This window comes from Odocoileus virginianus, chromosome 33, assembly GCF_023699985.2.
Source record: "Odocoileus virginianus isolate 20LAN1187 ecotype Illinois chromosome 33, Ovbor_1.2, whole genome shotgun sequence".
NCBI classification, from domain to species: domain Eukaryota; kingdom Metazoa; phylum Chordata; class Mammalia; order Artiodactyla; family Cervidae; genus Odocoileus; species Odocoileus virginianus.
In genome coordinates this window covers 39,224,639-39,240,916 of record NC_069706.1, presented here as the reverse complement: position 1 = coordinate 39,240,916, position 16,278 = coordinate 39,224,639, and the positions used below count along the sequence as shown (strand labels likewise).

At 53.2% G+C, this 16,278-nt stretch overlaps 1 protein-coding gene across 2 annotated transcripts; it reads left to right on the top strand.

Annotated features, from left to right (window-relative positions):
- The first annotated feature begins 20 nt into the window (after positions 1 to 20).
- Positions 21 to 14,830, top strand: LOC110136715 (mucin-7-like). Of its 2 annotated transcripts, XM_070460538.1 has the most exons (7): positions 21 to 853; positions 1,894 to 2,018; positions 2,597 to 2,705; positions 3,418 to 3,807; positions 5,716 to 5,869; positions 7,334 to 7,441; positions 12,791 to 14,830. In XM_070460538.1, the coding sequence occupies exons 1-7, from the start codon at positions 836 to 838 to the stop codon at positions 12,889 to 12,891; spliced, it is 1,005 nt and encodes a 334-aa protein (XP_070316639.1). In that variant the 5' UTR covers positions 21 to 835; the 3' UTR covers positions 12,892 to 14,830. The 2 variants fall into 2 exon arrangements, with proteins under 2 accessions (XP_070316639.1, XP_020748210.2); XM_020892551.2 differs by lacking the exon at positions 21 to 853 and having other exon boundaries at positions 864 to 2,018.
- Positions 14,831 to 16,278: the final 1,448 nt, after the last annotated feature.

Below are 16,278 nucleotides of genomic sequence, written 5' to 3'. Positions count from 1 at the left end.
GCGACTAACACTTTTCTGGAAAGAGTGGGCAGTGCGTGTGTCCCCAGAAAGTCACAGCCCGCACGGCAGGCCGGGAGGCCCCGTCCCCAGCCCTGTCCCCGCCCTCCGCTCCCTGCCCTCAGTCCTGGGTGTACACCTTGCGAGTGGTTCTGTCGTTGTTGTCGTTCATTTGCTTCTGACTGCTGGGTCCTTGTTGCCGCAAGGGCTTTTCTCTCGTTGCGGTGAGCGGGCTTCTCACCGCGGCGGCTTCTCTCGGTTCAGAGCCTGGGTGGGCTCTAGGGCACGTGGACTTCAGTACTTGTGGCGCACGGGCTTAGTTGTTCCGCGGCACGTGGGATCTTCCCAGATCAGGGATCAAACCCAGACTTCCTGCTTTGGCAGGCCCATTCTTTACCACTGAGCCAGCAGAGAAGCCCTAGGGATGTTCTTCAGTGTTTTTTCTTTTTGGCCTCACTGCACTAGACCACTGGGGAACTCCTGCTCTTTAACTTTTAAATTGAAGTTTATTTATCCTTTAGAATTGCTAATGATATGATTTTATGATTGGAAGGCAATACATGAACATAACAGAAAACTTTAAAAATAGGAACGCAAAGAAGACGACCTACAGAAACCCCACTCTGTAGAAAAATCTTTTTATCAGATTGGAGCATTGCCTTCAAACTTCCAAAAAAGAAACTGTCTAACCAGTGATGGACGTTTCGCCACCTCTGCTTCCCCGACTCCCGCAGACAGCGGCCTGGTGGTGCCGGAGGCCCTGGAGCAGCAGTACCGTCTGTTCTCCCGGGAGCTGGGCGCGGGCACGCTGAACCGCCTGCTGCTGCTGCATGCCGTGATGGCCAGCTCCCTGCGCGTGAGTCGGCTTCGGGTTTGGGCTGTGCTTGACACGGTCCCCTCCTGCCTGGCCTGTGCACTAGCCCTGGGGGGCACTGGCCCCAGTGGAGAGAGAGGGAACTCAGAAACCCCACGAACCAGGTGCCTAGAGCCAGAGGCACCTGGGGCTGGGCTGGATGGGGCCGTGCCACCGCCAGGATCCAGGCAGGTTTCAGACGAGGCGCCCCTGGGGGAGGGGGCCCGTGTGTTGCTCCCACGGCAGGTCCGTCCCCTGGGCTGTTGTGAGGATCCCTCGTGGGATCCTAGGGTAAGTGTCAGGTCCCCAAGAGCGCCCCACCCCCAGGCTCAGTTCACTGGAAGGACTCGCAGAACTCAGAAAGGCCGTTGTACCACCTAGACTCGACAAACACTGATTCTCCATCCTCCCTGTTCCTGGCCTCCACCCCTTACTTCCTCTCTCCGTGACCCTGACTCCCCCGGGGACCTCACAGAAGTGGAGTTGCACAGTGTCTGTCCTTTGGCATCTGCTTATACCACTGAGCATCACGTCCTCACGGTCCATCCGTGCTGTGGCAGCTGTCAGCGTTCCCTTCTGTGTTGAGGCTGAATCACAGCCTGTGTGTGGATGGAGCACACTGTGCTTACCCATCGCCCATCGACGGACACTCAGGTTGTTCCACCTTTTGGTTGTTGTGAATAGGGCTGCTCTCAAAGTGGGTGCACACACATCTGTTTGTGTCCTGCTTGCAGTTCTTTTGGTGACGCCCCTGGCAGTGGGATTGCTGGATCCTGTGTATGGTGATTCTGTCTGACTTTCTGAGGCCCTGCCGGCTATCGAGAGTGCTGGTAACAGCATCTCCTTTATGCACCGATTTGCTCAGGGTCAAGGCTGTGCCCGGTGCTTCCTGGGCTCCGACCCTTTCTGCCTGTGATGGGAGGCGCAGTGGAGGAGCCCGTGATTCCTTCCAGAGGTGCTGGCTCCTAGGGCCCTGCTTGACGACACAGCCCTCTCGTGTCTATGGTCCCTGCCACCTCACCCCGCCCTCTGTCTGGTCCCAGGATGGCTCTGTTCTGAACATCTGTCCCCCGTCAGAGGAGCCCAGCCGAGACCAGCTGGACGACAGGGAGGACCTCCCGTGGGGCGCCCAGTTTGAGCTGCCTCCCACGCTGCTGGATCCGGACAGGTGACAGGGCCCCCCTTTCCAGGCCATGGGCATCACCTGGTTCCCAGGGTGAGGTGGAGCCCAGATGAGGAACTGGAGGCTGGCAGGAGGATATCCAGCCAGAGCTGCTGACGTGTGACCCTGGGCACGTCTTGTGAAGCAAGGCTAATGCCCAGTCCCTGCAGAGCTGTTTAAGGGGAATAAGTGTGGGTACGCACCACATGGACCGATTGTGAGATTGGGTTCTTTGATGCTAGAAAGACCAGCTGCACTTCACATGTGGTTTCTTTTCACCATCAGCCAGCTGCTCCCAACCTCAGTGCTTTCCTCCTCTTTTCTGTTCTTCTTTCTTTTCCTCCGGTGTCTCCAACACACCCAGACTCAGACTTGTAGACTGAAGACTGCATACTCACCACCTGGTTTAATAGCTAATGTTCCCCCATGTGTGTGTCGCCACCTCAGCTTGGGCTGCAGTAACCAGACGCCACAGACCAGGGGACTTAAACAACAGAAATTATTCTCTCACAGCCCTGGAGACTGGATGAAGGACCCGGGACCCCAGCCCCAGCCCTGCTGAGACCTCTATGTTTTATCCACAGTGACAGTTACAGGTCATCGAAAGCCACACCATTGAAAAAGCTGGACAAGAAAGACTCCCTCCTCCCCCACTCCTCGCTCCACATTCTGCTGAGCCCGCCGGCTCATGAGGTTGGTGTGTGCGGTGCGAACGGGCCCAAAGCTCTAGTGAGGCTCCCCAGCCCGATGGGGTGCTTGGGGGCCTGTCAGTGCTGGCCCAGGGTGAGCGTGAGAGAAGCTTCCGGAATGCAGGTTGTCCTGAAGCAGCCATCACAACAGTGGTGAACATGTATTGAGCCCAGCTAGTGTCACCCACCGCGTTAGGGTTTGAAGCATCTAGGCCAAAACACTACAGATCAGGAGGCTTAAAGCTCAGACATTTATTCTCTCCCACTTCTGGGGCTGGAAGTCCAAGGCCAGGTGTCCCAGGACTGCGCTCCCTCCACCGGCTCCAGAGGAGGGTCCCTCCGGCCTCGTCCAGCCCCTGGGGGCCCCAGGCTCCTGGGCGGCCTCCCTCACGTCTGCATGTCTTTACGGCCTCCTCCCTCTGTGGCTCTGTGTCTCCCTTCTTGTAAGGACACCCCTCTGGGGATCCAAGACCCACACTCAATCCAAAGGTCTCACTCGGGGGTCCAAGGTGGACATGGACTTGGGGTCACCATTGACCAACCCACTACAGACACTCCCCCAGCTGTGCACGGCAGGAGTGGGTGTCGTCCTCACTTTATAAACAGGAAATGAGACCCAGAGAAGCCAGGTGACCACTCGTGACCCCTGTCGCTGGGTCTGCTGCTGGGCCCAACCTGGGGCCGCTGACAGTCCGCTGCTGCAACGTTCCCCACAGAAGCCGAGCTCCCAGAGCATGAAGACACTGATCTCCAAGCTGTGCTCCCCGGCCGGCTGGGAGCCAGGCACCCCCACCCCGAGGACAGCGGCGGAGGCCGGGCTGAGCACCCAGGCCCTCAAGGAGATGGCCATAGGCACCAAGAGCATTGCCCTCATCGCGGCCACCCGGCGCTCCAGGGCACAGGACCGCGAGGGCGGCAGTGGCCGCTCCTCCCTCCACCCTGCAGAGGAGGCAGCTCCAGACCCCAAGGACCCCAAGCCCGGAGTCACCCCGGAGACAACCCCGACCGACAGGAAGTGGCCGCGAGCCAGCCCGGGCAGGGCTCGCTCTGCAGAGAGGAAGGCCAGGGGGAAGCCATCACCCCCCCTCACCAGGAGCGTCCAGCTGGTAGGTGGACAGGGCCCTGGGGGTGCTGGCCCCAGGGGTTCACCCAGAGCAGAGGAGGGGGACAGCAGGACTGACCTCAACACAATCACGGTGGGGGGGGCAACACACCGGGGAGAGAAGAGAACCAGACCGCCCCCCGCGTCACTGTGACCTTGTCCCTTCCTCCTGACCTGAAGCCACATGTGTGCACATCGCGTGTGGTCATCGTCCTAGGGAAACACAGTTTTGTGATCTGGGTCTTTTTCCCTAACATTATTTAATGAATTTTCATGTGCCTACCTAGTATTTGCACTTTATAAAAGGCACATGACTTGATTCTTGTGGATTCCCTGGTGGCTTAGATGGTAAAGAATCCACCTGCAATGCAGGAGACCTGGGTTGGTTCCCTGAGTCAGGAAGATTCTTTGGAGAAGGAAGTGGCTACCCACTCCAGTATTCTGACCTGGAGAATTCAATGGACAGAGGAGTCTGGCGGGTTACAGTCTGTGGGATTGTAAAGAGTCGGACACGACTGAGCAACTAATACTTAGTTGATTCTAAACCACGTCAGATAAATAACAGTTGGTGAGAGGTGAGTTGCTATGCATTAATGACCAGGAGATGTCTTTCCTCCCCAAGCCTGGCAACCGGCCCTCTGTCATATCTGCAGAGGGATGACTAGACACACATGATTCCATTTGTGGCCACTTTGTGGGTTTCTGTTCCCTGTTAAATGGCCACACAGGTTGTCTTTCTTTCTTTCTTTTTTTTTGGTCATGCCGCACAGCGTGTGGGATGTTAGCTCCCCAACCAGGGATTGAACCTGTAACTCCCACATTGGGAGCACGGAGTCTTAATCACTGGATCACCAGGGAAGTCCCTGTCTTTCATCTTTGACCATCATGCATGATGCTTATGCATCTCTATGGGAACAGATTTCTTCATGTTGAGTTAATTTCTTGGGATATTAGGCAGTGAACACCTGTGGCAAAGCCTCAACAAATAGGATTAAGCAAAAGCAGAGAGCATGTGGAAGAGTTCAAGTGACCACAGTGGTGTGGAATGACAGTCGCATGGGGGGTTGGGGCGCGGATTCCCTGGGTGCAAATGAAGCCCAGGGGCTTGTCTCTCACCATCCACTTGGTTAAGTAAACCGAGTGAGCCTAAGGGGGCAGGCTACTCCTGGGGCGTTGCTGGTGGCCAGAGGGCTGCCAGAGCTCCACTCTGCCCCTGCTGGTGAGACCCTGAGTCCTGCTGGACACACAGTGGGCATTTGCTAATTCAAATAGAAATGGCTCTGGTGACCCTTCAGTGGAACAGAAGTGAGACAGTAGCAAGGAGCAGAAGGTGGGTGTAGTGGTCAGGGTTATCCTGAGAAATAGGACCAAAAGAATGTGTGTGTGTGTATGTTCACCCCACCCCCACCACCATACAAACACACATGCCAGCTACCAGAGCCAAAGTTTCTGTTCAAGTCCAAAAGCAGGAAAACGCTGATGTCCCAGCTAAAGGTTGTCAGAGAGGGCATCTCTCTGACTCATGGGAGAGTCAGCCCTTTTGTTCTATTCAGGCTGTCAACTGATTGGATGAAGCCCACCCCATTAGAGAGAGCCATCTGCTTTACTTGGTTGATGGGTTTAAACGGTAACCATCACAGTGGTTTAGATGCGAACCCCTTCCATGGGGGCATGTGGTTGAAAAGGGAAAAGCCCGGGGACAAAAACCCAGGACATCATCAATCATTCATTCATTCTTGGTGGTGGTTGAAAGAGAATGTTAGCAGTGATTCTGCCCATTGTGTTCACTAAGATACCCACATAGCTGGCGCAGAGTGGGTGTTTAATCAGTGCATGGCTGCAGCTCAAAGTGACCTTGACATTTCATTCCTTCTCTACCTGCTCCCCATATTGGTCATATTTCCCCCCACAGGCAACAGAAAAACTTCAGCCACCTGCCACGGATCACATAGCCGAGAGCCAGCCTCCCCCTGCACTCCCTCAGCTGTCAAAGTCTCCGGGAAAGAGCTTTCTCCCTGCTGTCCCTTCAGCCTCTAAGATGAAACCCAGCCTCGGTTTTCATGCAGGTATGTGATCGAAAAAGGAAAATAGCAAGTTGGGTTCTTTTCTGCACCTCTGCCCCTCCTCTCAAATGTTTGGCAGGTGTGACAGTCTGGGCTGTTATCAGTTGTCTGCTCCTTGGTGTGAGTGAGTTTCAGGTTTCCTTAGGCAGCAGGCCAGCCACAGCCACTGGCTCTTTGAAAAGATGTATTGGGCGGTGTGCTCAGCTTTGCGGCTGGCCTGCCTCGTGCCCCAGTAGAGTTTGAGGCGATGACTCAGTGTGTGCGCATACGGCTGATCGCCTTTACTCAGTCTGCACCCTGGGCCCCTGTGGATTCTCTCAGTGCTGGTTTGAGTCCCACCTCCTGCGGTGGTTCTTACTACAAAAATAATAAGTACTCATCATGAAAACTTTGGAATATAGATAAGATCATAAACAAAGGAGAAGCCACTTGTAAACCCCACCACCCAGGAATGATCTCTGTACGATGCCTTTCTCATGGGGTGCTCAGGGACATGAACATATGTCCCCTGTTATGGGATGTCAGGGTTGTGTCCAGTTTATCACAGTTGTGGGAACAGGTTGGTGGATGACAGCCCTCCCCAGAGGGGTCGCCAGCTGTTACTGACCTGCCATCAGAGGAGCGCGGAAGTTGAGGTCAAGGGTTTAGAAAAGAATGTGGCAGTCAGATCCGACCGAACCACAGCTTGTCATCAATGGCCTAGATTCTGTCTTTAAGAAATTTTTCATTCAGTCTTCCTAGTAATTTGCTTTGGTTATATTTGCAAAATTCTCAGTCCCATATAGGCTGAGAAGCAGACAAGCAAGCTAGTCCTCACCATGGATGGTTGGGAGCACTGACCTGTATCGCTACATAACAAGCGTTCACATTTACTGAGCTCATCCTATGTGCTAGGCTCCGTGAGCACAGGGATGATGGTGGATCTCAGTCACTGCTTTGTGCCCAATAATTACAACAGGTTCTCAATAAATAGCAGCAAAATGGACAGATGAATGAACGAGTGAGTAGGGGTAACCATGAGCAGAGACCTGGGGAAGTGGGCACCTGACTCGACCCTAGGAGAGACCCCTTATCTCCCCACCACACCTTCCTTGCTCCTTTCCTGTTTGATGATGACATATGATTAAATCTTTCAGTGAACCCAGAGAATCCTCTCACAGCCAAGTCAAGGTCAGCTAAGAGTAAGGAGGGAACAGAAAGAGGAAGGAAGAGTGTGGTTGAGGAGAATGGGGAGGAGCCACAAACCAGAGGGGGAAATTCCAGAAAGTCTTGAGCTCAGGAGCTCATGGAAAACACAACCCCTCACAGAGCTCTGGGAGAAAAAAAATGAGGTAACTTCAGTGAACAGCCAGCACATAGAGAGTCTGAATACAGTGCATCAGACCCTCCTTATTTAGTTTATTCCCAGGATTCACTGGGTGGTCCCTGAAAATAATGATATTCTCTCCTCTCTGGTTCACTGTTTAGATGAAAGCACACTGCACGTGCCGGAGGTCAGCTTCACCTTTCCCAGTGCCACCTGGCAGAGCAGCCCAGGCCCGAGCAGGGCGCCCCTCCTGCCCCGGGACATCCGAGGTCAGTGCCTACCTGTCCCAGACACACATGCTCTCATCTGCCAGAGCGTGAGTACCTCAGACGTGACTGCTCATCACACACCCTGTCACTGGTGGGGCTGTGGCATCACTGCGCCTGAACTTCAGATCTGACCTAACCTGTCAACACACGGCACTCAACTGTGAGAGCTGGGACACCAAGACACTTATACCTAAGACGTGAGCACTCACCTCAGCCGCTCACGTGAGGAGGTGGAGACCACACTGCATGTGTACCTCAGACATAACCAATACCACAGGTACCTTCCGCTGAGAAGGTGTGACCGCATCGCAGCTGTACCTCAGACGTGACAGCTCACCACACACCCCCTCGTCTGGGGAGGCTGAGAAAGAGTGCACATGTGCCTCCGCTTCTTCACCTGAGGAGGCCGTGGGAGTGTGCTGTGGCCCTCAGATGCGGTCAGTCACCATCCATGGCCTATACTATACGCCCCCTCACCAGTGGAGCTGTGACGTCGGTACATGAGTACCTCCAACATGACAGCTCCCTGACGCCCCCTCACCTGAACTGCTGTGACAGCGTGAACATGTACCTCACGTGACCGATAACACACACAGCTTCCATGCAGGAGGCTGATAGCAGCACACCTGCCTCTTAGACGTGACCAGTCACCTTGTCTCCTAACATGAGGAGGCTGTGACAGTCAGCATGTGTACCTAAGATGTGAGTGATCACCACACATCCCGTCACCAGGAGAGCAGTGACAGGGGTGCTTGAGTACCTCCAACAGGGCAGCTCAGACAGGTCCTCTCAGCGGAGCTGGCGTGACACTGCGCGCCCATCCATCAGATAGGATGGATGCGACATGCCCCTTCGCCTGTGAAGGCTGAGACAGCAGTGAGTGTGTCCACAGGTGTGACCACTTAATAAAGTCCTCTCGCCTGACTGTGACAGAGTACAGCTGTAGCTCAGACGCGACAGATACCACAGGGCCCATCACTTAAGGAGGCTGTGACAGCGTGTGTGTCCTTCAGAAGTGACCAGTGACCACACGTCTCACTTCAGAAGGGTGTGACAGAAGGCGTGGGAACCTCGAATGTGATTGATATCAAGAGCTTTCTTTGCCTGAGGAGGCTCAGAGCATTGCACCTGACTCTCAGACAGGACCGGTTGCCAGCTCTCCTCACCTGAGCAGTATTTCATGAGTAGCTCACATCTGATGACTCACATGTGTCTCCTATTTAAGGAGGCTGTCACAGCATGCACATTTACCTCAGACCAGATGAATATAAAAGGTTATTTCCCCTGAGGAGACTATGACAGCATGCGCACCTTTACTCAGACCTGACCAATATAAAAGGCTTTTCACCTGAGCAGGCTGTGAGAACAGTGCAAATAATCCTCAAAGGTGCCCAGTCACATGTCTCCCCACCCGAGGAGGCTGTGAACAGCAATCACATTTACCTCAGAAGTGACGGGTATGAAAATCTTCCTCACATGATGAGACTGTTAGAGCATTGCACATAATTCTCAGACATGATCAGTCACCATGACTGTCCTCACGTGAGGAGGTCGTTACAGCATTACACGTGCAGTTAACATGTGATGAGTCTCCAGTGTCTCCTCACCTAAGGGAGTCGTGGCAGCATGCACGCTTTACCTCAGAAAAAAATGATGTAGAAAGCTTTTCACCTCAGGAGGCTGTGAGAGCAGTGCACGTATCTCACATGTGCCCAGTCACCACGTGTCTCCTCACCTGAGGAGTCTGTGACAGTATGTACATGTAGCTCAAGCAGGAATCATACCACAGTTTCTCTCAGCAGAGGAGGCTATTAATGAATGGGATGTGTTCCTCAAACAGGACCAGTCACCACGTGTTCTCTTCACTTGAGGAGGGTGAGAGAACATGCACGTTAACCTGAGAAGTGATTCATATAAAAATATTCCTTACCTGCCAAGGCTGTGACAGCATTGCATGTAGGTCACATGTGACGAGTCACCACAGGTCTCCCTCCTTAAGAGATGATGACAGTATGGGCATTTCCCTCAGATTTGACCAATACCACAGGTCTCCTCGCCGGTGGGAGCCATTACTGAATTGGATGTGTTCCTGAAATGTGACCAGTCACCACCTATCTCCTCACCTGAGGAGGCTCTGACAGAACCGAACGTGTTCTTCCAAAGTGTGAGCGTGCATGCCTCCGTGTGTGCGTGCTGAGTCGCTTCAGTAGTGTCCAACCCTGTGTGACGCTATAGCCTGTAGCACACCAGGCTCCTCTGTCCATGCAATTCTCCAGGCAAGAACAACTGGAGTGGGTTGCTGTGCCCGCCTCTGGGGGATCTTTCTGACCCAGGGATTGAACTTGCATCTTCTGTGACTCCTGTATTGTAAGCAGATTCTTTACCACTGAGCCACCAGGGAAGGCCTCTTCAAACGTGACCAGTCATTAAACTGCTCCTCACTTGAGGAGTCTGAGAGAGCAGGTACATATACCTCATTGGAGCGGTACCGCAGGCCCCTCCCCTGAGGAGGCTATTACTGAACTGCGCATGTTCTTCCAGTGTTACCGGTTACTGTGAGTCTCCTCACCTGAGGAGGCTGGGACAGAATAGCCTATGCTTCTCAAATGTGACCAGTCACCATGTGTCTCCTCACCTGAGCAGGCTTAGAGAATATGCATGTTTACCTCAGACATGGCCCATATCAGAAGATTCCTCACCTAAGAAGGCAATTACAGCATTGCACATAGCTCACACATGATGAGTCACCATGTCTTTCCTCATTTAAGGAGGCTGTGACAGTGTGCACGTTTACCTCAGACCAGATGGATATAAAAGGCTTCTTCACCCAGTGAGTCTGTTACAGAAGTACATTTATTTACCTCAGAGCTAACCAAACACCACATGTCTTCTCACCTGAGGAGGCTGTGAGAGAACTGCACATGTTCTTCATGCATGACCAGTCAGCACGTGTCTCCTCACTTGAGGAGGCAGAGAGAACTTGCACATTTACCTTAGTCAGACCAATATCACAGATTTCCTCACCTTTGGAGGCTGTGACATATACACATTTACTTCAGACCTGACCAATCTCCACACTTCTCACCTGAGGAAGCTTTCGCAGAATTGCACATTTTCCTCAGATATGATGAGTCGCTGCATGTCTCCTCACTTGAGGCTGACAGAGCTTGTACATTCACCTTAGGTGGACTAACACTACAGGCCCCTTCGCCTGTGGAGGCTGTGACAACAGTGCACATATCCCTCAATTATGACCAGTCATCATGTGTCTCCCCACCTGAGGAGTCTGTTACAGCATGTTCACTTACTTCAAGGTTGTCTGATACCATCCTCCCCTTGAAGTGCTAGTCTGTGATAATCAGTGCACATATCCCTTTGTCATGACCAGTCACCACGTGTCTCCTTTTTGAGGAGGCCATACAGTATGTACATGCACCTCACAGGTACCTCCTGTCAACTGTGGAGCTCTGACAGCAGTGCGAGTAAGTCAGACTTGACCACTCATGACACCTCCCCTCGCCTGAGGAGGCTCAGCATTGCACGTGAACCACACACGTGACCTTTTACCACATGCCCCCTCACCAGAACAGCAGTGCATGTGTACTTTAGACATGAGAGCTCACCATACTTCTCCTCACCTGAGGTGGCGTACAGAATGTACCTGTAGTCAGAGTTGACCAATCACGCACGCCTCCAGATGAGGAGGCCGTGACAGCAGTCCCCACGCTTCTCAGACATGAGTGTTCATTGCATATCCCCTCGTCTTGGAAGGACAGCAGCGCACGTACCTTCCACATGACTTGTCTCACCTCAGTAGCCTTTTTGGCCCCTGACAACTTACGTGGACTTAAGGGCTTCCCATGTGGCTCAGTGGTAAAGAATTGCCCACCAAGCAGAAGACATGAGTTTGATCCCTGGGTCAGAAAGATCCCCTGGAGAAGGAAATGGCAACTCATGCCAGTATTCTTGCTTGGGAGATCCCACGGACACAGGACCTGGTGCGCTGCAGTCCATGGGGACGCAGAGTCCAACACAACTTAGCAACTAAATAGCTAGAAACTGCCCCAAATCATGCATCCTTATTCTTTCACTCACTCAAAAGCAGGTTTATTTAACTTCTAGCCAAACCTCTTACCAGAATATTTGTAATTTTCCACATTTACTAGCCCTATCATGAAATTATGAGTTTACTATAATATTGCTTGTTCTGTGTATTAACCATAAAACACAAGACACATATTTGTCACTGTGCTAATGGCCCTCCACTTCTTCCTCTCCTCCTTCCTTTATTGTTTTGTTTTTATATCTTGAGCAAGAATGCCCATGTGTCTGGGTATCTCATCAATCCCAGAGATGGTTTAAGTCACATTAGCACTCATGTTCATGTCATCCTTGTGCCATCTTCTGAGGCCCGTGTGACCTGAATCCTTTCTGGGAACAGGAATCTCCCTGACATCCTGGCACTGTTTTCTCACCACTGACCCAACACACAACCACGTTGTCTGTAAGGATGTGTATAAATCAGCACTCAGCTTAAAGACCACCAGGAGCTGCTGGTCCTAGGCAGGAAGTTCCTCATGGCTAACCCTGGTCTTCTTCCTGTACCTTTACGTTAGTGATTCAGAAAAGATTAACGACCGCTCCGCTCATGCCCTTCTGTTTCAGTGTTCTGGGGGAAATGGTGTCAAAGGTGTTTACTGGCCACAACCTTGGAGCCAAAAGCTCTCAGGCCAGAGCAGGCTGAGTCACAGCCAGTTGTCCACAGTGGATATAAACAATGTTTCTTTAAACGTGAGGGATGGGAAATAGTCCACAGGGATTCCCTTGTCCTAATGGTGTGAGTTCACCGTAGTGGAGAATTTGGCTGAAGGGGTCCTAGGGACAGGCCTGGGTTATGGGAGGAGCGGAGGCCAGGGCAGACTCGGAAACGAGGCCCCAGGTCTGGGAGGGGACGTCCACAGGGCCCAGAGGTTGTCTGGGGCGTGGGCAGGGCTGGAGGGGGAAGAAAGGTCCACACTGGTCTTGAACTGAGTCTGGCAAGAGATTGAGGCCACGGCCAGGGCGTCCACCCCGGCAGGGACCAGTCAGCCACCCTAGCTGGGACTCTGACTTTGCTCTAAAGTCTTCCTACTGCCTACCTTCGTTTTTTGGACCTGTGTATTTAGGTGTTTTGGAGCACGTTGTTTCCTCCTTGAGCTTCAAATATAAGACTACTGTAGTCACTTGACAATATTGAGAGGTACCGTCTTGTTTGTTACTGTCATTCCCATTCCTTTTCATTTAGAATCAGAATAAAGTTGTATTTCAAATAAAACAATAATGAAGTCTTCCCCCTCCTCCCCCACCCAGGGTCTATGGACAGTGGAGGCCGACATCATAGCCCACTGCCTCCCAGCCACCCCTGCAAGCGCCAGGGCGGCAGTGCGAAGAGGCCAAGAAGACCAAAGTGAAGATGGTGGCAGGCAGAGCAGGTGGGGAGAATGTCTTGGGTACCGGGGTATCTCTGCCCCAAAGCTGGACTTGAGAGACGGGGACTCTGCCAGGGACGCTTCAGGGGGCAGCCCGCCCCATGTATGCTTCCTGCAGCCCTATGCATAGGTCTGGTGGCTGCCTCACCAACCTTCTCACCAACCATCTTCAGAAGAGGGCTGCCTAGGGAGCATCAGGTCCCTTCCCAGAGACCTCAAGCCTTTTGGGGCCATTCCCACTCATGGGTGCTCTTCCCTGGATCACCCCACTCAGTGGTTCCTGCTCTGGGGGCACCTTCTGTAGGGGCTGGGACACTAGGGTCACACCCCCAGGTCAGTGACTTCTTACCTGAACAGCTCCTGGCAAGAGGCAGGAAAGAATGTCTCTCCAACACCCATGTACTAGCTGAGGTCCTCCAGAGAAAGAGAACCAGAAGAGGGTGTATGTGTATATCTGTGAGTGTGTAAGTGTGTCTGTATGGGAGTCTATACAAAACACGGAGTCTACACAAAAGAGAGAGACTGATATTTACTGGAAGAAATTGGCTCATGTGGTTGTGGGAGCCTGCAAGTCTGCAGGGCTGGCTGGAGACCCGGGGGGATAGTTGATGCTTCAGCCTGGAGTGTGAGGGGCATCTGGAGCCGAGTTCCCTCTTCAGAGGTTCCCTCCTGGGACCTCAGTTTGTTTAATCTGCCTTCAACTGATTGGACAGGGCCCACCCACATTATGGAGGCTCATCTGCTTTACTCAAAGTCTACTTACTGATTTAAAAGTTAATCTCATCTAAAAAATACCTCCCTTGCAATACTGAGATTGGCGTTTGACCAGACATCTGGATTCTGTGGGTCAGGCTGGTTTGATACACAGTTAACCTTCTTGTCCCACAAGCCTTGGCCAGACTCCAGAGTGCCACTGGTCACTGCAATCATGGGCTCCCAGGGAAACACAAGAATGCGCTTCCACTTCCATGACCTACCCATCTCCCACTGCGTTCTCTGGTCCCTCTCAACATCCCAACAATGCAGAGAGGAAAACATTGCTAACTCTTGAGAACAAGACAGAATTGTCAGGGTGAATGAAACCAGCCATGTAAACTGGAAATCCAAAAGCTGAGGTTCCATTTGCATTAGGATTGCATAAGCATCAGTCATTCTTCTCATCAAGACAGAAAAAAAAGAAAAGAAAAGAAAACAGAGAAACGGAAGAGCATCCCCTGTGAGCTGGGTCATCAGCCCTCACTTCCAGGGTCCCCCTATGGGGAGTCCTGGGGATTGACCACGCCCCCTGGTGGCCGGAGTTGGTGTGGGTCAGGCACATGGGGCCTGGAGGTGATGTGTGGTCTCATGGCCCTAGTGGGAGGCGGGGCATCTTTGCCCTTGTGTGTTCCTGGCATGTGCTGGGCACCCCACAAGTGCTGTGCAAGTGGCACACAGCGTGCTGTGGCCTGGCCGCCGCCTCGTAACGCCTGCCATCAAGGAAGACATGCTAGGGGCTTCCTCAAAGCCATGTTTTCCTGTCTGGAGGAGTGTCAGAGTGTGTGGAGGTGGGGAAGTGGGTCCTCTTTATCCTCGGGGACTCTGCTGCCTGCTTCCTGCAGATCTGCTGTGTGGGCATTGGAAACTGCCCACTTCCCTCGCCTGGGAGGGAAGTGCTGGGGCCACAGTGGGGAGGGACGCCGTCTGCTTTCCTGTCCTGACCCCAGATCCCGGGAAGGGCAAAAATTGCTGACTGCCCCTTTCATCTGCTCTCTTTCTACCATGATAATGGAAACCAACTTCTAGCTGGCCACAGCTCCCAACATACTCTGTTTCCCAGCCTCCTTTGCTGTGATAATATGGCTCTGTGGCTAAGTTCTGACCAATGGGATAAAAGCAGAAGCTGCTTCCAGAACTCTTTATCATAAAGGATAATTGGTTTGTCCCTCTTGCCTCTTTTCTTCTTCACTTACTCAATCCTGCTGCCTGGAATTGGAATATGATGGGTGGAACTCTGGCAACCATCTTGGGGACATGAGGGCAAATGCCACACCCTACAGAGGATGGAGGAGGAAGCCAGAAGGAGCCTCAGTCCTTGGGGAGCAGAGCTGTCCCCCATGGTTGTTATTGCGTCCGACCTCCAGACCTGACCTGAGAGAGAGAGAAACACTGTGGTTGGTGCCTCTCATTCCAAGTGACACATGAGGGCAAGCTTAGGCAGTTGGCAAGTCATGACTAGAGAAGATCCTGGTGCTTTTGTGGAGTGACAGTGGGGGATCAGAGATGGAAGCATGGTGGTAGGCACATGGGGTTGGGGTACCGCCCTAAGTTGTCCTGGGGTGGTGTGAAAGGACAGCAGGAAGTTCCGGTCTTTCAACACCATGTCTTGTTGGCTAAGAAAGAGAGCTGCTGTATCTCAGGGGTGAGGGTCTTCAGCATGAGGCTGTGGAGTGCCCCACGCATTAGAAGCTGCAAATGTGTCTTTCCTAAACTACCAACACATGCAAACCTGGGCTCACCATACACGCATTTTGGAACTGTTAATCCTCTTGACCAAACTTGTGGCATCAAACTGCCCTTCAACGGCCCCATGCGGAGCCGCCTCCTCCCTCAGCCAGTGCAGAGGGGGGTGCCTGGGTGGGCACCCTCCTTGGTGTGGCCACCCTGCTCTGCACTGGGGGCTGTGGCCAAGGCTGCAGCTCCGGAGTCCCTGGCATTGCTCTCTGAGTTTCGGGTCCTTCTCACCTGTACATCAGGGATGTGGTTGAGACTAAGCCCCGCAAGGAAGCAGAGGTGCGTTCCATGCTTGCTTACACACAGGACAAAGGCAGGAGGCTCAACATTACCCTTGAGAACCTCTCCTGTCACCTACACGGCACTGCACTCATTCTGTTGGAGAGGCTGGCCCTTTAAGAGGATGCGGCAAACCTGACTCAGGAAGGTGGCAGAGGAGATGCACTGTGCCAGCAACTTGAAGCCAGCCCGCAGGTGCGGAGGGGACTGGAGCTTGGACCGAGGTTGTGGGAGGACTCGGAACTGCCCCAGCTGCCCGCGGTGTGGACCCTGTGCTGGGACCTCACCAGTGTCCAGGCATCGTGTATGCGGTACAGTCTGGAAGTGCAAGCCAGATGACCGCACTGGGAACATCCTGTGATGATTACGGTGGTTGTTCCGAGGCTTCGCTGCAGGAGGGGAGGGAGGGGCAAGGAAGAAGGGCCATCTGCAAACAGGAGCGGACTCGTGGGGCTTCCCGGGGAGTGGGCGACCCGAGTACAGGGAGTGAGCTCCTCAACTTGCAGGTGAGCACGCAGGGGGCGCCCCTTGCTAAGAGCGGCTTGGTCACAGAGGCCACCAGGTGGCAGGAAGCTTGACATCTCACAGGCTGCTTCCAGA